We start from the raw sequence: 25,440 nt of genomic DNA on the forward strand, positions 1-25,440 counted from the left end.
CTGCAAATAAAGACAATTTTGTTCCTTCCTTTCGATTGGTATGCTTTTATTTCTTTTTCTTACCTTGTTGCATTGATTAGGACCTCCAGTAATACGTTGAATGAAAGTGATTAAAAGAGACACCTTTTCCTTGTTCTTGATCTTGGAGAACATTTGGTCTTTTAATATTAAGTATGATGTTAGATGTAGGTTTTTATTAAGTAGATGTCTTTGATCAGGTTGAGAAACTTTCCTTTTATTTCTAGTTTGCTGGGAGTTTTTATCATGCATCAGTGCTGAATTTTCTCAAATATGTTTTTGGCCTCTATTGAGATAACCATATGGTTTAAAAAAGTATGTTAATATGGTGAATTATATTAATTTTTAAAAGTTTAACCTTGCATTCCTATAATAAATTTCACCTAGTCATGGTGTATTATACTTCATATATATGTATGTGTGTTTATATGCATAGATTTATATATTATGCTTCATACATATGTCTGTACACATGAATACTTCATATATATGTATGTGTATATTTCTAGATTTTATTTGCTAATGTTTCATTATCCATTTTTATATCTATATCCATGAGACTTACTGATCTGCAGTTTTATTTTAATGTGTTTGTCAGCATTACATCATTATAATGTAGAAAATAAGACTACAAACTCAGCACTTAAAAAAAAGTGGTAATTGTCTATAAAATTTCCACTGGAGAAGAAAAGAGGGGAGTGCTCATGAGACAGCATTTGGACAACCACAATTCTAGGCTCTGTAACACACATACATTTCAAGCTTGTTTTTCTTACATGAGGACAACCTAAGGATCCTAAGACTCCCCTTCAAAAACATCCTTGTAGTCAACAGGGTTGGAGGAGCTTCAACTCATTCAGGAAGGGAAGAGGCCTCATACTCCTCAGTTTGGACCCTGTATTCAAAAGACCTCAAAGAGATGCTGAAAGCATATGTTTAAAGGAGATCACATCATTGGTCCAGTAAAATACATAGACTATATAAAGGAGGCACAGTGCACATGCAGGGAAGTAAAACATTAATGATCTATTTGATGATTGAAAAATTAAACTGTTTTTCTCTAATTGTTGACAATACAACACTCATTATTTAAGAAAAGTCTATTATCTTTATGATATAAAATCTAGCCCTGGAGAAAAATTAAAAATAATCATTATTTATTGACCATTTTATAAATCCGATGGACACTGTCCCAAGTATTACTCTCATTGTTTCACCCTTAACACTTAGGAAAAGCTATTCTATAGATTGGGAAACTGAGTTTCAGACCTGCTTCCCAAAGATTAGAGAGGCACCAAACACAGAGCCAGAATTTAAAACCAGGCCTGCTTGACTTTTGTTTGATCTTCTCCTGAGAAGTCGGCCATTGGTGCCCCAGACTCCCCATTCCGTGTCGTTTTTCTTTCTTCTACCAAAATGTATTTAAGTAAATGGTCAGTCATACCTTAGGTTTACCTTTCCAGCAAAGTATTAACATCTTAACTTTTATCCTCATGAATGAAAGGCAGGGCTTCCCCCACTGTTAAAAGTATCTAGAGCCTTAGTGAATTGAATAAAATGGTTTTATTTTTGTGGACATTTCTTAAATCATTCTACCTGTGCATGAATCCAATCCTTGAAGCAAACCTCTAAATAGAAATGAGACTTATTGAATAATTTCCCCAATTCCTAGAAGTTTTATAGAAACTCTTTAGCGCAGGACTGGCACCCAGGAGATACATAATATTAGTGTTCATGTCTTTTCAGATCTCACGTTGTTAACTGAAAATGCATCATGTATCTTTGTTATTATAACGACAGTGTTCATTCACTTAACAAACATATACTGAATACTTACGAGGTCTCCTGAGTCCTAGACACTAGGGGTCTATTAGTGAACAATACAAAGTTCCTGATCTCATGGAATATCCTGGGGAAAATAGACAATAAGAAAACATATAAAATATGTGTCAGATGAAAATATACACTAAAGAAAGATGATAGAGATAAAAGAGAACAGCTAGGGTAGAATACAGGAACCATTTTCTATGGCATGATGGGTAAAAGCTCCTGGATCTGATGATGTTTTAAGCAGAGAGACCTGAAGGTGGTGAGGGGAGAGTCTTGTGGACATTTAAGTGATGCATGTTTCACATAGAGAAAACAACAAGAGCAAAGGCACTAAGACAGGAGTATGAAGGTCAGCCATGTGCAGGAGGGTGGAGTGGAAATCATGAGGCAGAGAATAGTGTGTGATGACATCAGAGATGGGTGTCATGTGAGGTGGAGGATCTGGGGGCATTATGAAAACTTTTTGTTTTATTCAGTTGTTTTACTTACTTATTTATTTATTTATTTATTTATTGAGATGGAGTTTCACTCTTATTGCCCAGGCTGAAGTGCAATGGTGTGATCTCGGCTCTCAGCAACCTCCGCCTCCCAGGTTCAAGCGATTCTCCTGCCTCAGCCTCCTGAGTAGCTAGGATTACAGGCATGCACCACCATGCCCAGCTAATTTTGTATTTTTAGTGGATATGGGGTTTCACCATATTGGCCAGGATGGTCTCGATCTCTTGACCTTGGGATCCGCCCACCTCAGCCTCCCAAAGTGCTGGGATTACAGGCGTGAGCCACCATGCTCGGCCTATTCCGTTTAAGATGGAAGGCCAGTTAATTTTGGACAGAGGAACAACAAGATCTAATATGCAATCTGACAGCTGTGTTGAGAATAGACCATATATAGACAAAGACAGCAGCATGGAGAGCAGTTAGGAGACTTCTGCAAAAAATCCCCTGCAACAGATGATGATGGCTTGGGCCAGAATGGTAGTAGAGGAGGTTGTGTGAAGTGGTAGGATCCTCAATACATTTTGAATGCAAAATCGATTGATTTGCTAATGAATTGGATGAGGATTTGAGAGGAAGAGAGGAGTCATAAGTGACCCCAAGTTTCTAACATGAGCAAGTGAATGAGTTTCTATTTACCCTAATGGAAAAAACTAGGGAGTGACAGGTTCAGAGATCCGAAGTTTAGTTTTGGACCTATTCAAACTGAGGTACTTATTAGACATTTCAATGTAACACTTGATACTTCATGCTAATATGACTCTCAACAAGGACTTTTTATTTCACATCAATAGATATTATACTAAATGTTGTAGTATTAGAGACATTCTGGCTAACAACAGGAAGAAGAATATCAAGTAGGCAGTGAGATACAGGAACCCATGAATTTGGAGAGCAGGGTTGAAGTCAGGCCTTCATTTTGGAGTCATTAGTATATAAATGGCACTTATGCTTGGAGGTTGGATGAAACCCTCAAGGGAATAAGAGTGTCTATGCCAAAGAGAATATTTGTGAAGCTAGAGACTCAGACACTACAAAATTTAGTTGTCATGTCTTCCTCGAGCCCCGTGCCAATCCTATCTGTGCTGAGTAAGCACAGCCTATAAGACAGAAATAGACCATGGGAGCCACCTTTCTCAACTTCCAATTCCTTAAAAATAATAAAAGAGCAATGTTATTTTTGGATGAATGGTAAAGAAGCAGTGGAGGAATCACTTTAAGCAACAGGGCTTTGTAGCAGTTAGAACTACTGGAAATCCATATTTCACTTCCAGCAGCCTACATCTACAAAAATACAAATGGTACTAATTTACACAGACTCCAAAGAATAAACAATTATTCACTGGAAAATGTTGAAACAGAAAATACTGAGCTAATTTAATATATCTAAGCATGAAAAGGGAGAAAAAAGGAAAACACTGAAGTAGTATTACACTTCAGTAGTCGAGTGTTTTTAAACTAGTACATTGCTATTGTTCTGGATTATTAGTGCATACTGAAGGTGTCTAAAAGGCACCAATAAAATAAAACACTAATTCTGGCATCAATTCTGGCAGTTGTAGCATGCATTAGTGCATGTGGAAGACATCTAAAAAGCATTGATAAAACACTAATTCTGGCTTCAATTCTGGCAGTTCTGGTACCCATTAATGCATATTGAAGGTGTCTAAAAAGCACTGATGAAACACTAATTCTGGCTACTAAGGTGTCAAAACCCTCATATGTGTTTATAAAATATCATTAATTCTCACAAAACCTGTAAGAGGTAGAACCTCTTATTACCCTCATTATACAAACGAGGAAAGTGAGACTTAGAGAGTAGAAGAACAATACCTTCACTTGTACCACCAGGAAGATCACAGCCAGGATTTGAACTAAGCAATGAGGCTGCAGAGACTTCACTTCTAGCACTCTACTGTTCTTCCTCTCAACAAAGACACTCAATTTCCTATTAAATGTTGCAATTAGAGACAGTCTGGTTATTATTAGGACTAATAAGAATGTATGTTATTATCATTGCTGTTTAATGTCATTCTAAAAGTTTTCAAAAAGCAATAAAAAATGTGAATTAGAAACAAAGTTACAAACATAGAGAATATCAAGTTGTCATAATGTGCCCACGATATGATCTTATAGTATAAAAACCCAATGTAGTTAAGTAAAAAGCTGTTAATAAAAGAAAATCAATACTGGGAAGAAACAGAATATTTATTTGCACCAGTTATCAGAGAGATCATATGTTTTTAAAAAAGAAATTACAGCTCACGCCTGTAATCCCAGCACTTTGGGAGGTCGAGGCAGGTGGATCACAAGATCAAGAAATCGAGACCATCCTGGCCAAAATTGTGAAACCCCGTCCCTACTAAAAATACAAAAATTAGCTGGGTGTGGTGGCACGTGCCTGTAGTCCCAGCTACGTGGGAGGCTGAGGCAGGAGAATCACTTGAACCCAGGAGGCGGAGGTTGCAGTGAGCCGAGATCGTGCCACTGCACTGCAGCCTGGCGACAGAGCAAGACTCCATCTCAAAAAAAGAAAAAAAAAAGAAAAAAGAAAAAGAAATCCCTTCACAATATTAACAAGAACAAAAACTATCTAAAAATCAACAATACGAAATGTTGGAACCTATATAAATAAAGTCATGAAGTTTTAATGAGATGTATATAATAAGGCTTAAGTAAATAGACTTTTTTTTTTTTTTTTTTTTGAGATGGAGTCTCACTCTGTGGCCCAGGCTGAAGTGCAGTGGCGTGATCTTGGCTCATTGCAAGCTCCGCTTCCTGGGTTCACGCCATTCTCCTGCCTCAGCCTCCCGAGTAGCTGGGACTACGGGCGCCTGCCACCACATCCGGCTCATTTTTTTTGTATTTTTAGTACAGATAGTCTTGATCTCCTGACTTCGTGATCTGCCCGCCTTGGCCTCCCAAAGTGCTGGGATTACAGGCATGAGCCACCGCACCAGCCCGTAATATGTTTTTAAATAAGAAGACAATATTTATAAGAAGCAAATTTGTCTTATTATGTAGTGTTAACACAATTCCAACAACAAAAATTATCACTGATAATATTTTTGAGCCTTACCAAATGTCTGAAAATTTACCTGGGCATACCAAAATGTTAACGGTGGTTACATTTGAGGAGAGGAGGAAGTGGAAAAGTGAGGGTGGGGAAGATCAGGGAATTTCACTTTTTCATTTCAGTAATGTTTTCATTTTTTTTGTCTTACCATAATTTAATAGATAACAAAGTGGAAATAAATAAAGATCATCTAAAAAGTAATTTGGCAAGAATGGATAGGATCTTTAAAAGGAAGGCATACCAGGTTTTTCCTATACTGACATATATTTCAAGGCTATTGGCACAGACAGAAATAGACAAATAGATGAAATGGAAGAGATTGTTCATACTTAAATTCTATTTCATATTTCAGGTGAGTTTTGTATGATAAAGAGGCCTGAACAAACAATAAAGGAGAGAACCATTATTGGAATAAATGGTGCTGATACAATTGCTTATTAATTCAGAACAAAAAAGTTAATTTAGTTTCTCAGTGTATTCCATGCTCCTGTATTAACGTTGGAAAGACTGAAAAATTAAGAATAAAAGAAGACAAATTGGAGCCATTACCAAATTTTTGGAGTAAGGAGAATCTTCTAAGCCTAAATGTTTGATGGGAAAAGCCACAAAATAAAGATGAATAGAATTGACCACAAAGAAATTAAAAATTTCTCTTAGCACTCTTTAAAAAATACAGCAAAAGTTAAGGCTATGATCCCTAATTAGCTTTCCTGTCTGAAATTTTTCTGTATAGTCCTGAGATATGCTGTCAGGAAAGATGTAAGACTAAAGATTATTTGTAAGAAACAGAAAGGCAGTATCACATATATGGCCCATTGATCTACTCAGAACAAATATAAGGCTAAAATATATACAGATCTATAGATGTCTAAAATGTTTCATTAGGCTATATTTAAGTTGCAAAGGAGATGAAAAAGAAAAGGTAATCCATGTAAAAGGAAAAATACTTTATGCCAGATATTTAGTCAGCAAGTATACTTAACAAGATTCTTTGGGTATATTGGAATGCCAACATTTTTTTTCCTGTGACCTCATTGTTGTGTGGTTAAAAGGTGCAGATCATGTGGGTATCTGGAAAAACAGCTATTTTTCAAATAGAGTAAATAAATTTTCATTTTATGAAGCTTATAAAATTCTACTTTTCATTTTCTGCCTCCAAATTATAAAGTTAAAAGATAAATATATGCTGTTAAATTACATATCTACAATCATATTTAGCCATTTTTTATTTTTCTATTGCCTTCTTCCCAAATTTGATGAGCTATGAAGCTGGACCATACTCTGAATTACAGCATTTCATTAAAAGGTGTTTTGATAGTATGCATGGAATTAAAGGCACATGAGTCAGATCTCATCTAAAACTAAGATCTCATTTCCTTGACTAAAAACAGTTGTACTAGCAAAAAAGAAAAAAAAAAAAAGAACAAACCCGTTGCATTTGCATTTGTTTTCAATATGACTGCACATTTAGAAAATGTTTTTTATGATTTTGGTATTTCCTTAATAGGTTGATGATGATAATTAATGAAGTAAGAATGAAAAGTAATTTTTAAAATTTGAGGGTAATTGAATATAACATTCTAGGTATTTTAATGTAATGTTTTAAACCCATCTAACTTTTCTTTTGAATTCACAGTGATTTTTTCCCTTAAAAATTTGTATCTAAACACAGTTTTGTAGATCTCCTTTGATATTCAGGAGGTATAAAAAATGTTCAAGGACACCTGTTCCTGAACCTCACCTGCCAAATCTGAGTCAACCATGCATCCATCCAACCTAGACCAAGCACAAATTTGACCCATCCTTACTGAGACTATGATTTGGGTTATATCCCAACAGGAGTCTGACCTCCTCCATTTAGACTATTTGTGCTGGCCTCATGCTGGTCTACTTAATTCAGTTTTGGATTTTCATGACGTTGTTTTGAGATTTCTAAATCTGCATTTCTGTCTCAGCATTGGACCAGTGAATCTCAACACTATGTACCATTTAATCACCTGAGGAATTTATAAAAAGTACTATACTCCACCACAAACCAGAATCAAATGATATTTTCCAAAATGCTTCCCAGGCAATTCAAATATACCAGTTTTGAAAATAATCAAACCAGGTTATGAGATCCTCATGAATGCGAGTTCATAGAGTCCTCATGTATTAAGCCCTGCCAACTTAATGCATAATGTGGGGTGGGTACTTGCATACATGATCATATTGATTGCATACAACCAAACTCATAGAATAGGTATTAAAACCTCCATTTTGCAAATATGAAAAATAAAACTCAAACTATGCAATTTATTTTAGATTACACATCTTTTAGGTTTTAGAGACAGGATATTATTTCAGTACTTGGCAGACAGTAGATGTTCAATCAATGTTTGTTGACTGAATGAAAGTGTCAATTAATTAATGAAGACTCTAAAGCCCATGCTTCTGGCATTTCAGCATCTGCCTCTCCAGTCCTCATATTCTGGAAGTGTAGATGCTGGAGCCACAGGGGCCAGCCTGGTACTGAAGCAAGTGTGGAATCTGGGTGCCCAGGACTGGCTTAGAGCCTTATTCTGTAAGGGCCAGCATGGCACTAGGGTTATTCAGAAGCCCAGATTTGCTGGGGCCAATCTGGAGCTGGGGGTTGGCCTGATATTCAAGTGGATCCAGAGACTGAGTTTATTGAGTTGGCCTATAATAGCCCTAAAACCTAAGTTTGTAGCAGGCCTGGAGCCTTGGGTCATGGTAGCCTGCTCAGTGCTGAGTTTTACTGGGGCAGGCCTGGTGTTTGGGTACAAGGCAAAGTCCCGCATTTTCCTCTTCTTTTCCTATGCAGAAGTTATCTCTTTCCACACTGTGCTGCTTGGGGTTGGGAGATGGATGACTCAGGTATTGTGAAACTGTCCTTCTTACCCTCTTCAATGTCTTATTTCTGTGCTATATCCTGGTGCTATAATCTCATATCTGGGTTCCTTAGCACTTGTGAAGGTTTCTACTTGCATAGGTTTTTGTTCAAACTGATGCTTCCATGAGGGGATGAGCACTGGAAAGTCCTACCTCACCATCTTGCTGATGTCACTCCTGTTCCAAGTATTTTATAGTTACATTAAATGTAAATGAACCATACTTTCCAATTGAAAGACAGAGATTGTCATACTAGATAAAAAAATGACCTAATTATATGCTGTATACAAGAAACACATATTAGATGTAAAAGTACAAATGCATTATAAAGATACAAATAGGTTAAAAGAAAGAAAAAAGATAAACAATGCAAAAATTAAGCAAAACACAGCTGGCTATGTAAACATTACACAAAGTAGATTTTAGAACAAGGAATAGAACACTGATTATTACATTAGCTAAAATATTAGTATAACTGTTTTGGGAGGGTGAAAGAGGAAGGACGAAGGGAAGTATGCCAAATTTTTAATATAATAATAGGAAGTCAACAAATAATGACTTAAGTAAATCCAAAAGTTAAGAACATTTGTATCCCATATTATTTAGAAGTATGGGAGTAGTTACCTCTGGGAAACAAATTATTTTTCATCATCTTAATACCTGCCATCAGATTTTCAAATTATATGCGTATTACATTTTTAAAATAAGAAAAAAATAAAATGAAAAAGAATAAAAGTAGAAACATGAAGTAAAGAGATAAAGGTGTTGGGGTTGTATCAGGAACAAAGAAGCATTTTCAATAGATTAGTGATACTACCATGAGAAGATAATGCCCAGATGCTATGGGAGCTTAATTATCTTTCCTGTGGGGAAGACATTTGAGTGTTTCTCTTAGAGACAAGATAATTGAAGAATTAGTCGTTATGATATAGGCTGTGACCGTAGAGCAGTTAGGTAGGGAGGACAGTGTTTCCTTTGCTTTATCAAATCATAGACTGTTTTTACTGAAGTTACTTTTACTTTAAACTTTGAGTTTCCAGTCCATTCTCTTTTTCATTCTAGGTATTCCCATATTTCTCATCAGCTATTAACTTCTTTAACCTTGAAAACCTTTAACCTCATGGAAGCATCAATTTGAACAAAAACCTATGCAAGTAAAAACCTTCTCAAGTGCTAAGGAACCCAGATATGAGATTATAGCACCAGGATATAGCACAGAAATAAGACATTGAAGAGGGTAAGAAGGGTCTTTCTGCAAAGACAAACAGATTTGTCTATTGCAAATGGCAGATTGCAAAGACGACAGAACCTTCAGAGACGACTTGTCAGGAAGTAACCATATTGTACAATTTGACTTTACCTTGCTATTGCAGAGGCTATACATCCTAGATATGACACTGCTCTCGGATGAAACCTTGAAAACAGGTGATGCTTTTCGTCACCATATGGGAAAAGGCCCTAAGACTCTCTAAGGCCTTTCTACTAAAAGTGTGGTGCACAGACCAGCAGTCTTGCCATCAGTTTGGGTTAGGTTGGTTGTTGGACATTCGTAATCTCATTATCACTCCTATTTAATCAGAATCCATGGAATCAAAATTTGCATTTGAGCAAGATCCCTAGGTCATTTTCATATTAAAGTTTAAGGAGCACTACTTTAAAGGACCAGGATTTGAAGAAGAGAGAGCTGATAAGAGCTGTGTAAGCAATGCTAAAAGGACAAGGGGAAGGAGTTGATCTCTGGGTGTAAATGGACAGGAGCCAGCTAATGAGCTTGGGAAAAGGGGTGCATTACTTGGCTAGATGGGCCAGCATGAAGTGGTGATTTACCAATGTTGGAAGCCAGTTCCTGGGAGGGAGAAAAATATATTCATGGTGGGAAGTTGAATATTCTAATTTACAGATCTGCATTTAGCTCTTGCACCCTTTCCCCAACACAACCCCAACTGGACAGTCAAATGGAAAAGCCATGTACAAGATGGCTGGAAATAGGGACCCTTTTCAAGGTTAAATAAGTTAATAGCTGATGAGAAATTATTTTCCTCTCTTCCTGAAATGCTGTTCAGAGACACATTTTCTGCATTTAAGTAAGAGAAGAAAATAACACCTAATTAAGCCTGAAACATTCAGGAAAAAAATTAAAATTCATAAAATCTGATGAATGATAGGTGTCCCTTTAGCTCTCATTTACCAATAGCACTACCAAGCTGAAGCTGGTCACATACCTGTATTTTCTACAGAGAAATTTAATTAAAAAGATTTGAAATGGTGAAGGCTAATTTTAAAGCTTCTCATCCTAATGAAGATATAAATCATATTAACATTTGGTTTTCCAAAGACCCTGAAGTTGCTTATCTCCCTGGAATGTCAATTGAAACACAAAGGCCTTGGAAAGCACAGGCTTGAACAACTCCCATAACAGAAACAGAAAAAGCAGTGAGTGGTTTAGAACAAATGAACTCTGAAATTTTTAGCCCATGTTTGACATCAAAATAATACCTTCTTCACCTACTCAAAGCATTCACTCCCATACTATGTGTATAATTGACTATAAATTAAAGATTTCTCTGAAAGTTGTCTTTACTGAACAATTTTAAGTATTTGCTTAAGGAAATTACCAGTTTTGCCTAGGCAGGGTAAGTCATTTAAAAAATCCCCTGAAAGCTATTTTTTATAATTGTCTAAACTAGAATCTTATTGAAGTTTCTCAAGAATTCTTCACCATATAACTGTAAATTAAAATAGATACAGGAAAAAAAAGACATTTATGCATATTTTCAAAGAACTTCCAAATGGCATATTTTCCTCTTCTGTGGTTGTCATTGGGATCCCTCTTCTCATCCTATGCAGCTTAGTCATTTATCTGCACTGCTTTGAGTCAGGGGTGGAGTAGATTATTTGATACAGTAGTAAATGCCATTTCTAAAATACCATTTGAAGCCATCGAAGGATAATTACCAGTTAAAATATCCCTCAAATTTTTGTAGTTCATGTTCCAGTTCTTTTGAAAAATTGGAGTTAGATAAGAATCTTATCCAAGTTCTTTGTTATATCTGAATACATTGGCTCTTTTGGGTTTTCAAAAGGCTTTCAATATTGATAGACTGTTCTTTTCCTTTCAAGAGCTCCTGAGGAGTAAACATTTCTTACATGTTCCGGGATGTGGATTAGGCCCTGTTTTTCTCAGAAACTACAGGACCCGAGGAGCAAGACACATTACTCATATTCAGATTGTGAAAGAGCCCTGTTCCTTTGCAACAAATTGGTTCTATTGCCTAAAAGCTGAGTCACAGCTGGGAAATGGAGTTGGTATAAAGAATATGGAGTGAAGAGGGATGTAAATGTTTCTGGCAGAGGTTTTAGCTAGCATCTGACCCAGGTGAAAGACTAGTTATGGCAGGATTTTTAAAAACTATTTTGATTTGTTTTAAAATATCATAGAGATGTTGTTGAATCTATCTTATATGGCACTGAAATATAATAAAAATATAATTAGGCAAGCTGGAGCAAAGATCTGGACTAGGACATTAAGGACACAGTGGATATTATTAATATAATGTAACACATTCACCTGTGCATTTGCTTGTGCTTGACTGTGTGGAAAAGAATGTTACAGAATTTGAAGAACATGTACAACAATCACGATAAATAGAAAAACCAGTCACCTGAGACTGGTTTCCATCTGAAGTACTGTGGGAGACCACCCCAACCCGAATTGATGACAAGACTGGTAGACCATCTTGAGATGATCTTGTTACTTGTGCCTATGGGAATGGAGGGCAGTTCAACATGGACAAATATCGACTGTATAAGATTTAAACAGATACATTAAAAGGGCAAAAATCTGAATTATTAGGTACCCTTATATGTTTCACAACTAGTATAAAATACAATTTTTAAAAAGGTTTTTTAAAAGCTCAATGTAGTTAGAACTCTTTGATCTAGGAAATAGACAACATTCATTTTGGGATGAGATGGCTCTTTTGCTTGGAAAAAACATCTTAAAGATAGTGCACTGTTTTGAAATACATAGTCTAAGTGAGAGTATTTTAGACAACAAAAAGCTAAATTGTTCTACATAAACATGTAGGAGAAATGTTCATTTCTGGCAGAAGGAAAACCAAGGGTTTGGGGTCTTGGTGGAGAGGGGAAACCTAGGCAAGATGACAGCCAGCAAAGTTATAAAGAGAAGGATGATCAGAGACTAATCCCCCTTAGAAAGGGTGTTCATGGACTTTAGCATAGTGAATATGAATCCCTGTCTCTCTGGAGGCATAATCTAAGCTCCCAAATGACCCTCTAACCTTCAGGAAAACCCCATTACACAAGTCAGAAACGTGGTCAGGGAACTAGTGAAGAAAAAGTAGTCATGAGAAGTAGGCTAATGAGCTGGGGATGGACAGCAACAGAAGCGGGAATTCATAATAATCCTCAGGATTCCTTTAAGATCTAAGGATAGGCACGGACTTTGCACACTGAATGAGATGAGGCTAAAACTAGTTTACTTGAAAATTAAAGGAAAGAGTGAGCACAGAGAGGTACAGTCAAGGGACATCCTTCCAGGCTGTAGCTACCTACGTGACACAAGCTTATGGGATGGGGTTGCAGTAGAAACATGGATGCTTTGGTGAACCATAAAAGCTGGACCTTTTGGCAGGGATTGGGGGTTATAGACATATATTATAAGTTCTGCTGAAGTTCCACTGTCACTGTGTTGTGCCAAAGGACAAGTGGCCATTACTCTGGTGGTGACAAAGCCTTTCTATTAGGATTAAGTTTGGGCTTGAATCTGTAAATCCTTTTTTTTTTTTCCAACCAAGATGATTGATTTTTTTTTTTTTTTTTTTTTCTGAGATGGAGTCTTGCCCTGTCACCCAGGCTGGAGTGCAGTGGTACAATCTCAGATCACTGCAACCTCTGCCTCCTGGGTTCAAGCAATTCTCCTGCCTCAGCCTCCCGAGTAGCTGGGACTATAGGCGCCCGCCACCACACCCGGCTAATTTTGTGTTTTTAGTAGAGACAGTGTTTCATCATGTTGGCCAGGCTGGTCTCGAACTCCTGACCTCATGGTCTGCCCGCTTCAGCCTCCCAGATGCATTAAAGTGACTTTCCTAAGATCATTTGCCAATAGATGGTGGAAATACCAGACTTCCAGTACTTTTGTCACTGTACATTACTGCTTCTTGTAATTAAAGCTTTATATTGTAAACATTTATTATAAACATTCACAATATTTTATAACACCACATATGGATTACTATATACATGTGTGTGTATATATATATGGATCTAGAATAGCTACATTAATTCCATTAATTGAATATTTTTTATATGACTGGCATTAAAAATGTTTCTTTATGAATTTCTTTATGGGTCTCTTCTGGTGTACAATGAAACTATTATTTTAGTTTTACCTGATCCATAGGACTTTGTGAAAATGTGCTTTGGTAGAAATATTGTTTATTTTCAGGCACTTATAAATCTTTTGAAATAACAGTGGTATTTTAAAATAGATACTTCAAATTCTCTTTCTTCCATTCTGGGCATTCCCTGCTTCTATGGTTTAAGCCAAACCCAAAATAAACCTTTTAGTTTGTGCTATTAAGATTCAACTTGTAAAAGAAAAAAAAAAAGTTAGACAATATAAGTTATAAAGTTAATATAATTTAAACTTATTAGTCTACTGGGAAAAAATTCTAATTTTGAAGACTATTAAATGGGAATATTTGTAATCTTTAGGCCCCAGAAGTCAGCCTTACCAACGTTAAGAAATAAATGCACGTAGATGATGTTTTTTAGGGCTGAATGACAAACATGACCTCTGCTAACCTCAATCACTTTGTTTGTCTAAATACAGACTATAACAAAATTGATTTGATTTCTTAATTATAATTTATTGAAAGGGCAGTTACAAATTTCACTTATTCTTGCTATGGTCACTAAAGCACAAACATTTTTGTGCTCAAATATCAACCTATCAATAGCTACCAACTGTAAAACCAGTCTTTAGTTTTTCAAAGTCAAAATAATTAACTTGAAATATATTTCACTGTCAAACTAAGTTGTAAAAGAATTATTTCAAACAAATGTAAAACTTATTTTTATTTATAGGAACAAGCCAACACACAGTAAAACTGAGGAAAAAATACAATAGTTTTTTCAATATAATACCACAAGCCATTTTTTCTGTCAAGGATCAAATATTAGATACTATCACAAAACATTTTAACACCCATTCAAAACAAGAATCATTCAATTGCCCAAGGAAAAAACACACTGAAATTATTTTACATAGCATAATAAGCTAGGAGATATAGAACATTTGAAAAACAGTTCCAAAAAATGGAATACTTAAGATGCAACATTAATTCTTAGTACATTTGTTATGGCAATGAATTAAAGCATTATAGAATATATTCAAGTCAGAAATCCTGTAGTATGAAGACAACTACCTTCATATGTGAAAATATTAATTATTTTGTGTTAATAATAATCATTCTGGTTTTTATATCAGATTTATCCTCAGATTTTCTTTTCTGAATTTTTTATTAATAATTTGACCCTGGAACACAAAAAGATTTCATTAATTCTATAATACTTTGTTTTAATTATTATTTAGAACATAAATCAATGTAAAAATGTGGGTATATATATACACAAATACATAAAACTAAAAAAGAAACATTTAATGTTTAGCCATAATAATATATGACATACTACAGGTCACACATACATTTTCATTCATGATAACTTAGTACGCCTAATTATTATGTTAAAACAATATTCTTAAAATGCTTATGTATACATTGGAATCATAAAATTTGTGTGATTCAAACCATTTACACTGTCTTAGGCACTCAAAAGAAAGAAACTTTCTTCTGAATAGTTCTTAAATTTTGACTCAAATTGGCTGAGGTCCAATTCTAATCGAGAATCATTCTGTAATACTTACTGTCCTATGTTACTTATGATTCCAAATGTTGTCAATGATATTGAGTGGTACCAAAAGGGCTGGATGGAGGGGGTGGGCAGGGATACAGTGGCTGCTTCTGCATTTCCAGAACTAGCATCCCAGACAGCCCTGTCCTGGGCTTACTCTGAATAAAGCTATTGCCTCCAATATGAATATCCATAAGGCCCCAATTAACATGGGTTTGTCTAATCTCTGATATTTGGGGTGAAGGATTAGGTTTAATTTCTCCCTAGTTGTCATCTAACTAAATTTTAGGTAGAGTCAAACTCTGAAGCCATAATTTAACACTCCAAAAGTCCAATTAAGTTACAAAAACAGGCTTTAGAGTCTGAAAACATCAAACTTTAACCTAATTGGGTTTCTTGTGTAATAACAGATGAAAGTTGGGTTTCTTAATTATTAGTGGTTGTCCATTCTAGAAACTGTAATAAGCTTGGCAGAGTCCTGTGTATTATTAAGACTGCTTAGTGTTTTTTCTCTAAAACCATACCCTTCCCTCAATCATGGCATAAGACTTCTTTGATGATGATGGAAGTTCTATATGTAAAACAAGTATATAAGTAACCCAAGAATTTCACTGATTTCCTTCACAATTGTGTTCCAAATGAAATAAAAGCCAAGTAGTTTTACACTTTAAAATACATGCTCCAAAATTAACCCATTAAGCACTTAATAATGTACTCTAAATTGTTTCTTTACCATCATCAGTTAATACTCATCAAATGCCCAATTGACTAGTTTATCCCTATTGTTGGACATTTTTAATGTATCACATTCCTAATACGCACATAGAGGCATTAGAATTGTGTACCTGCAGGATCTTCCCACTGTTAACTGTGAAAAATAAAATAAGGTACTGCAACACATTTTTTTCTTGACTGTAAGCTGTCATTTGGCATCGTATCTCAGGTCTTCTCTTTGGTCAAGAAAAGGAAAACTTCCCTTCCTGTAATACTTTTTCAGTTTCTCTTGTTCTGAAACAGACAGGCAGGTAGGTTCCTTCCAATTTGAAATATTGTTTTGAGATATGTGAATTCCACTTCTGGGTATGTAACATTGAGAAAATTTAGCAACCAGACAGATGAAACTTCTCAGCCTAAACCGCAGAGAATAAGACCACATATTTGCCTAGTGCAGAACTAGCACCCAGATCTCATGTCTCCCCAGCCCATTTTCTACTATCTCATCTCCCAATACATTTAAAAGGAGAAAAAACAACTGGGTAGGGTGATACGCACTTTTTGTGAGAGTTGTTCTCAGAAATAACATTCATATTGAATTGTTTTGCTTGGGGGTACACATCAACATTTTGAAGTGAGATCTATAGGTTCTGAGGTTCTTACTTTGGAAATGGATTTAGAAAAAAATGGGTTCATCTTAGTTCCTAAGCAAAAGGCTTTAGTTTTTGAACTATCAAAGAGTTGTCAAAAGGACTGACAGTCTTAGAGTGCCAGTTTACCGAGATGCTACTCTAACTCAAATAATGAATTAATTAATTTAGTTATGGCTTATATTGGACAGTACCCTTTAAGAGACATAGTTATTATTTTTAGAAAGAATTTGAAAACCTAGGGCGCCCCTAGGTTTATAATCTCTATAAAGCATTTGGAAACATGATTTTAGGCATATCTGTATTAGGGAGCCTAAGGGCTGAGAATTTTGAAAGGCAGGAGAATGAAGAGGAGTAAAATTATTGCTTCCAGGTTCTCACAGTGCTATCCAGTTCTCATTTTCTTATCTACAAAGGTAAAAAAGAAACTCAATAATACTATTAAAACCATGCTGGCCAACATGGTGAAACCCTATCTCTACTAAAAATATAAAAATTAGCTGGGCATGGTGGCACCCTCATATAGTCCCAGCTACTCGAGAGGCTGAGGCAGGAGAATTGCTTGAACCGGGAGACGGAGGTTGCAGTGAGCCGAGATCATGCCACTGCACTCCAGCCTGGCAACACAGCAAGACTCTGTTTCAAAAAAAAAAAAAAAAAAAAAGCAACTATAACTATTACTTCCTCTTAAGGATGCAAAATATTTATGATGTATCCTCAAATCATTGCATGATCTCTAAGAAGAAGAAGAAGCCAGACAAAATAGCTAGGAAAAAAATCACTGAGTTCCATTAGTGAAAAATGTAATAACAACAGCAAAGTAGTGTAATTGATCTCTGTTTAAAACTGGAGAAAACTGAGGCTCCTGGGTGGTTTTGATCTACCTGCATTCAAAGAAAAGCAAGTTCTGTCTTTAAATTGGAAAAATTTAATCAGGCAGGAGAAGTCAAGCTAAGTGGTCACTGAAAATATTGTCCAATGAATCAGCAGATCTATATTTAAATTTTAGGATTTTATATCCCAGCCACGAAACGAACCAATTCTAGTTAATAAAAAATAAACTAGAAAACATCTGTGCAATTTTGGAGATCCCAAGGCTATAATAAAAGCAACTGCTAGCATGTGTATAGTACTTTACTATTTCTGAAGCTCTTTTAACATATTTGATTTTATTTAGTCCTCTCAACAACCCTGTGAGGTAAGTGTTATCAACCCCATGGTAAGTCAAGGAAACAGAGGCTTTATATGTGTTTAAGAAACTTGCCTAAAGTCGTGGATTTAATAATGAACAAAGCCAGTCTGAGCACAGAGCAGTTCTCTTTCCATCTGTCACCCATGTCCCAACCCCGTCTCATCTCTGCTTTGCAATTGTTAGATGAGTGAGAGATTGGAAAGACAAACCTATTTTTAATTACACATGTTGGGACACTTTATATCCTGAGTCACTCTTTAGGATACTCATATTATGAATCTGAATTCCCCAAACATGAAGATAATGATCTTGTTAATATCCAGCATAGCACAGGATACCCTTGTAACACAGATCAAAATACGTTTACAATGTCCAAGAGAAAGTCCTTCTCTACTCTTTTAATAAAATTTCGTACCTTGAGCAATCCTTTTCTACTCTTTTAGTAAAATTTGGCTTTCCTCATACAAATCTGACTTTAAAACAACCTCGCAGTGGCGGAAAAAAGATATTTTTGGCTAATCAACATTTCCTCTCACCTTCAGCATCTCAGTTATCATGCTTTTCTTTACCAGTAATATGTGAGGAACCGAAAGGAGGCCACTCCCAGTTGTAAAGTTACCATTTTGAAATGCAAGATGATTGATAGCTTCTAATAGAACTCTGAACTGGTCATAATGAGCAGGAGCTCATTATGCTCCAGGCACTTCTACCCCTAGGAGGTGCCATCCCATCTCCAGGACACCGTTTAAGGCTGCATTTTCTGATGCACAAATTAATTTTATTGGATGAAAACATAATTTCTCTGAAGTTTTCTCTGAATACTAAGGCTGATGATGAGCTCTCTTTGTTCAGAAATAGTGCCATACATTATATGACTTTTAAACTAATCAAGTCTTACTTATGTTAGAAATGAAAATAAAAGAAACCAACAACAAAATATAAAGCTAGGGTGGTTACGATTTTTCCTTTAAAAATATAACTTCTGTTATATTTCTGGGAATTAGACCTGCATATTTTAGTACAGCATGTTTTCATTAATATTCCATACAAAATAATGTCTAGTTTTTGGTAGCAATGTGAAAATGCAACTAGAAACACAGTCTTGTACCCAATGAATTGATTTATGGTTATATCAGTAAAGTGCATTCGTTCTTGTGATTTCTAGCTCAATTCAGCTAATGGGCCAAAAAGTCAATCACAAGAGTTAAGTTGCATGAACGCAAGGCTCAAGTTGAAACAGGAAGGAATTTGATGGACTTGGAAGATTTAGGCGAGTCCTTCCACATACCCGTACTGTTTGTTGGGCTTCGATTGTTAGAATAAAAAGTCTGTCTTCTGCTCATACTGTCAGTATCTTCTTTGTTGAATTTTTCCTTAATGTTTTGGCAGCATGGGAAGCTTTGAACACAGTCTTGAAGGAGATGGCCACTAAAAAACATGTATATCCAGGGATTACAGCAGCTATTCAAGGAACCCAGTAATGCCGTGATGGTGATGGTAGGGTTTTCCGATTCTGCATGAAAAGTATAAAGGGAAATTATGTAATGTAAGTAACTGAGCCCTAGATGAACTCATTTTTCTATTAACTAATTAAAAAGGAAAAACCGTCTGGATTAGCATAGAAAATGAACTATTTTGTTTATCAATCAGGGAAATGGGGAGTGTTTGAAAATTGCTTGACTATGAAATATTTTTGTAAGCAAGATGCCTTAAAATTAATTCAAGTATTTTAAAACACTATCAAAATATTTAAATAGAATGAGTGGGAATTTTATGAGGTTAAGACTATTAAATAATTCATTGAAAAAATCTCTATCTTCGATACTTGAACTAGAATGTGCTAATGACACAGCAGTTACAGAATGGCTACGATTTTAATGAAATTTTAAGGGTCCATAATAACCATGTATACCAAATTGTATTTATCCTAATAACTCAGGAAAAAATATTGCATTAGGGATCCAGTTTAGTAGTTTTAAATATTCTTGTAATATGAAAACTGTACGGAAGAAGTCCCTGAATGATATAAGCTTTAGTTGTTTTTCTTTGGTTAGAAATTTGGTTTGATTTTAAAAGAAAACCGTCTGTGACTGGGGTTCAAACAAATTATGTAAGAAGAACAGCAGAATTAGGAAATTCCAACAGGATTCTAAAATATTTTATGATAATTAGCACTGGTAAACTGCATAAATATTATTACCTTTCACAGCGGAGCTACTGTGCTGATAACATACCTTTTCTAAAAATAAGAATAATCAATGAGCACTGACTTTTCCTTGATTATTAAATATAAAGTTGGATCTTCTCACTCTTGTTACGCCAGAAAACAATTACAGGTTATTATTTAATCATACTGAGTGCTAAGATGCTGCCATCAAAGGTGAGCAGGAGCCATCGTAAGATGGTGTTCACAAAGAATGAAAATCACCAACATATCTATGCACAAGTGAAGTTTTTATTACTTGCGTGTAAATCCTGCTAAAGCAATAATTAGACTGAATTTCTTTATTTAACAATATTAAGAGGCTTCTAAGATCAAGCAAGATAAGAAAGAGTAAACAAAAAATAGTGTTTATATTGTATTTTTCATTATCGCTGGTATTATAGTCTGTAAGAATATTTAAGTTAAATCCATACTGAAATGTTTTATTTGCAAATATAACTTCCAAAGCATATTACATACCTCCCCTACTCCAATTTCAAAAAGCAAAAGGAGACAGCTACTCCCAGATACCTATTTCCTGTTACCAGAAACATTCTGGTAACAACTGTACCATTGAATTTATTTGGTTTGAGTTCCAACAAGCATTGGAATTTATTTAGTTTGAGTTTTTGTCTTTACTAGAAGAAAATATTTTCAAGATGCAAAATTATATAATTTTTTTGCAAGTCACTGTGAAGTTAGTTTTTTTAGTTTGAGAAGGAATTAAAATCAAACACAATAGTAGGTGTAGAGAACATTTCCAGTAAACTACTGTAAGAGTTGTGTGGAGAGGTGTAGAGCTGTGTGGTCAAACTAGTGGTGAAAGACTAATGAATCAGTCTAACGAATTTAATTTATCAATAATCCTGTTTTGAAATACCAAGAAAAAAGTGTTAAGGTAATCATTGTTAGAAAAAAATAAACAGATTTTAAAGAGAAAGGAACATTATTAGCTAAATGCCAAATTGGAATTACTTTCTAAATAATTTTTCTCAAGCTTTCTTTAGAAATATATGTCTGCTTCTATCCTTGCCCCTGAGGCATTTCTACACATTTTAAAAATTAATTGTAATACTTTCCACAATCCAACGAAAAGCAGTTGTGATAGTAAAGTATTTTCCTGAATCCAACAGACTTGAAATGGTGTTAATACAGTAGCTAGTGATTTGGCAGAAAGTCATTATTCGGCTTTGTAGTTGCCTGGCTGACTCTGGGACACAGCTTCTGGAATTGTCTTAGGATCATTGTATACTACAAATGCAGAGTCCTGAGCCCCATTCCAGACGTTCTTAATTAGAACGTCTGCATGGGGAATCCAGGAATTTGTTGTTGTTGTTTTTTTCTTAACAGCGTTCCACCAAGGTGCGACTCTTACATACACACAGAAGTTTAAAAACTACTGCCCTAGAAGATACTATGAAGAAAATTGCCAAATTCTCTCCCTCTCTCTCACTCTGACTCACACACACACACACACACACACACGCACGCACAACACACTCCTATCCCTAAAATTTCCTCTATTTTCACGTCACGTACCGGTCCAGACGGACTTGGGATCCCAGACAGACCACATCTGGATGATGAAGAAAGGCGCCCAGCAGACGATGTAAGCCGTCACGATCACAAAAGTCATCTTCACCGTGCGGATCTTGGCCCGGGAAATGGACTTCACGCTGCTGACACAGGGTGCAAGCAGGAACCCCTTTTGGAAGGCGGCACCCGCTTGCTCTGCACCCTTGCTCTGGCGCGACGCCGTCTTCCCGCGGACGTTGCGCCAGATGTTGTAGCAGATGAAGCCGTAGCAGGTACCCAGGATGACCACAGGTGCCACGAAGATGCCGCCCGTCATCCAGGTCACGTAGGCACGAGAACCCCAGGGCTGGATGAAGGTGGCCCAGCAGTCGCGGGCCTTGGTGACATTGTTCACCTCGATCATGGAGAAGACGAAGTACTGCGGCGTGCTCAGCACGAAGCTCAGCACCCAGGCTGCCGCGATCATGAGGCGCGAGCGGCGCGCGGGCTGTTGCAGAGTCTTCAGCGGGTGGCACACGGCGATGTAGCGGTCGGCTGTCATGACTACTAGCATGTAGGCCGACGCGAACATGCCGAACACCTGCAGGTGCTTCACCACGCGGCACAGCCAGTCCGGGCCGCGGAAGCGGTAGGTGATGTCCCAGCACATTTGCGGCAGCACCTGGAAGAAGGCCACGGCCAGGTCGGCCAGGCTGAGGTGTCGGATGAAGAGGTGCATGCGGGACGTCTTGCGCGGCGTCCGGTGCAAAGCCAGCAGCACGCTGCTGTTGCCCAGTACGGCCACCGTGAAAGTCACCGCCAGCACGGCGATCTCCAGCTTGGCCAGCTCCTCGTTGCGCACGTCCCTCGGCGGACCGTTGCCTTCCCCGAGGGCTTCGGCCTCCCGGCTCGTGTTGCCAGCGCTGGTGGCCAGAGGCCACCATAAGCTGGAGTTGCCCGAGGGCCCCGCGTCGGGACCGGCGGAGAAACGCATGCTGTCCATGCAGCGCCTACTTGGCCCTCTTCGGAGCCCCAGCCCTCGAGGGCCGCTCCCTCCCGCCTCGGAGGACTTGGGCTCCTCGCCCGAAGCGCACCGTCCTTGGCGCGCTCGCCGCTTGCCTGGCTCTGCGATCCCTCCAGTGGGCGTCTCCCGGAGCAGCGTCTGGCCTGCCCACTGAGCAGCTCTCAGCAGGGTGAGCCGGCCCCTCTCCCTGCTCTGCCTTTTTTCAACTTCGGCGAAGTCGGGAAGGTGAGCTCCAGCTTCCGGAAGCACGGGGTTCCCAACTCAAGTATTTATGCGGTGCTTGTATCCTCGGGACGCGCTCCCTCTCGCCCTATTGACGGAAGACTGCTGGTTGCCTACTCCCCGCTCCCTGGAGTTTTTATTTTTTTATTTTTTTCTTCTCCCTACGTCGGTGTTTGTCCTCTTTGCATCACTGTTGAGGGGGTGGAGCTGGGAGACTCGCAGATTCCTCCGCACAGTAGGCGGGATCGTGGCGCTTTCCCGCCCTTCCCTTCGCAAAACTTGGACAACTGGACGCGTCATGCCTTTTGTGGGCTCGTAGCCTTTTCCACAAGCTTCTCTCACTAGCCTTCCTCGCTAGCCTCCTTAACAATGCATTTGACATCAATAGGCACGCTAAGCGTGGTACCTGGAAACCTCCAGTCCATGTACCGGCGCTCTAGCTCCTGCACCTGAAGCTGGCTCTCCACCTCACCTCCTCCAGTCCGGGTTTCTTCCGTCTCACCGAGCTCACGCGTGCAGCTAGTCTGGCAACTTTTATTCCCGAGGCAAATTTTCCCGGGGCAAACATTTCTCCCCACTCGTATTTATTACCCTGTGTTTGCTACGGGAAGAACGCATTAGTCACTTTGCAGCCCCCGTGGCTGCTGTTCCTGTATTCAACCGCGGGGTTTGGGGGGAGTGTCTCCTGGTTTTCTCTGTGGAGACTAGGGACTTAGGGAGTTTTCTCTAGATTCCTGGGGGTTTCTGCGGGAAAAGCCTGATTCCCACAGCGGGGATGGCGGAAATTTGGCCGCAGTAGTCCGCGGGCACCGTCCGGTTACTACTGAGTCGTGGGGACACCTTTTTGGGTGGACAAAGATCAGCTGCCGGACAGCGGCCACCGAGGCAGTGCTGTCCAGGGCAAGGGACAGAAAACCCGCTCGGCTCCTGCGCTCAGAATTGAGAAAGAGGAAATCTCAAGAGAGGAAAGAGACCCTGGGAAGGAGGAGAAACCACCATCTACCTATTAATCCCTTACTCTGAACAGCTGGAGCCCCTCTGCAGGGCCGGGGGGAGGCAGAAAAGCTACCTCCCTCAGCTCTGTTTTAACGTTGGTGAATATATGCCTCGAAGGACAGCAAGGGGGAGCTGTTTTCAGGCCATTTTACAAGAAAGGAAGAAAGGAAGCCCTTTCTACCTACTGTGTAGATGTAGGAGTGTGGCTTTGTTGGTCAGAACGTTTCTGTATTGTGGCCGTGGTATAAATTTGATTTTCTCAGAAAAATATCGCCCTCTGTGAAACGCAGGCAAAAAATGCAAAAGATTTTATTCATTCCAGTTCTCAGTAATAATTCCACTTTACTATCCCGTTCATTCATGCAGTTACCAAGGTTGTCACGTTAAGATGCTGGACTTGAAATCTGGAGTCCTGCTTCCTGTGGCTAGATAATCCTGGGTCTGTGCGTCTTATAAATGGGAATGAAAGGACCTGCCTTTCCTGTTGATGAGGTCATCGGGAAGATCAAGTAAGACAATGTTCTGTATGGGGGAAATGCTCTAAAAACTGAAATCTGTGTTGTATTGGTTCATTTTCTCCAAGATATCCAGAAGGCAGAAGATTGAAATGGTTCAGGGATGGAAGGTAATAGGTAAAAGGATTCCAGACCACCTGTCTGGAAAAAATCCTTCAAGCAATTAGGTAATAGTCACTGACACAGAGAATTGACCTTCTTTTAAGTCACAAATTACACTATTAGTGCTCCTGATGAGAAAGAATGTTGATGGAACCTAGTGTCTGGGTATTGCAAAAGTGGTCTGTTGGCCACAACCTAGTGATTTTGTGGTTCTTGGCCCTACACACTTTTAGTTATTTTTCAGGAGAGGAAATCTGTAATACAGGCTCACCAAAATCTCTGTGGAGGTTCTTATTCCAGGAGATAGGGTGGTGGCCTCTCAGGAAATCATCTGTGTCAGACAATGTGATCCAATCATAAAACTGTATCCAATTATCCAATTTATAAAAATAACTTCTCAGGTTATGTTGGTGGATACAGTTGGAAGATATTATTGTTCAGTGACAACCGTACCAATTATCCATATATATTAAATGTATATATGCCTGATACATAATGTATGTGTATATGTATGTATCTGAGCATTCTATCAACTATCAATCATCTATCTATCTCTAACCTATCTATCTATCTATCTATCATCCATCTATCTGTCTGTCACTGGTTGTGCTGGATGTCATGGGGCCTAGAAAGCAGGAAAAAAATGTTCACTGCAGATGGTGGAACCAGTCCCTTTTTTAAAAGCCATATAGTTTTAAACCTGTTTTTTACTTAATTTAACGGGTTCTATATACAAAGGAAAGCAGGACTATTACAATATAGACTCACTACTCATGTGCCTCACTGGACCTGCTATTAAAATTACCCCATAGAGAGTAAAATACCTGTGGTTTTAAAATATGAAAAAGAAAACACCACAAACAATATTTTATGTGGCACCTTGTGCTTTTTCTTAGAGCAATTTATATTTTCTCTGTACTTATTGTATTATTAAGATTTACCTTTTCCCTCTCTTTGTAGATTTCAGTTAACAGATTTTAGGGGTGAAATAATGAAAAAAAATAAGGAAGTTGTTCTTACATATCCTGGAATAATCATTCTCTTTCATTTACCAATCTTC

At 37.8% G+C, this 25,440-nt stretch overlaps 1 protein-coding gene across 1 annotated transcript; it reads right to left on the minus strand.

Moving 5' to 3' along the window:
- Positions 1–14,395: 14,395 nt before the first annotated feature.
- On the minus strand, positions 14,396–23,805 carry AVPR1A (arginine vasopressin receptor 1A). The gene is made up of 2 exons (XM_003906710.5): positions 21,546–23,805; positions 14,396–19,316 (listed from the first exon to the last, which is right to left on the minus strand). The coding sequence occupies exons 1-2, from the start codon at positions 22,522–22,524 to the stop codon at positions 19,030–19,032; spliced, it is 1,266 nt and encodes a 421-aa protein (XP_003906759.2). The 5' UTR covers positions 22,525–23,805; the 3' UTR covers positions 14,396–19,029.
- Between the last annotated feature and the right edge of the window lie 1,635 nt (positions 23,806–25,440).

This window comes from Papio anubis, chromosome 9 (assembly GCF_008728515.1).
Source record: "Papio anubis isolate 15944 chromosome 9, Panubis1.0, whole genome shotgun sequence".
NCBI classification, from domain to species: Eukaryota; Metazoa; Chordata; class Mammalia; order Primates; family Cercopithecidae; genus Papio; species Papio anubis.

Bases quoted from the DNA above. Each gene is read 5' to 3' on its own strand.
- AVPR1A (XM_003906710.5), bottom strand. From the start codon at position 22,524: ATGGACAGCATGCGTTTCTCCGCCGGTCCCGACGCGGGGCCCTCGGGC. The intron at 19,317-21,545 runs GTACGTGACGTG...CTTTTCATGCAG, and splicing joins TCCCAAGTCCGTCTGGACCG to AATCGGAAAACCCTACCATC.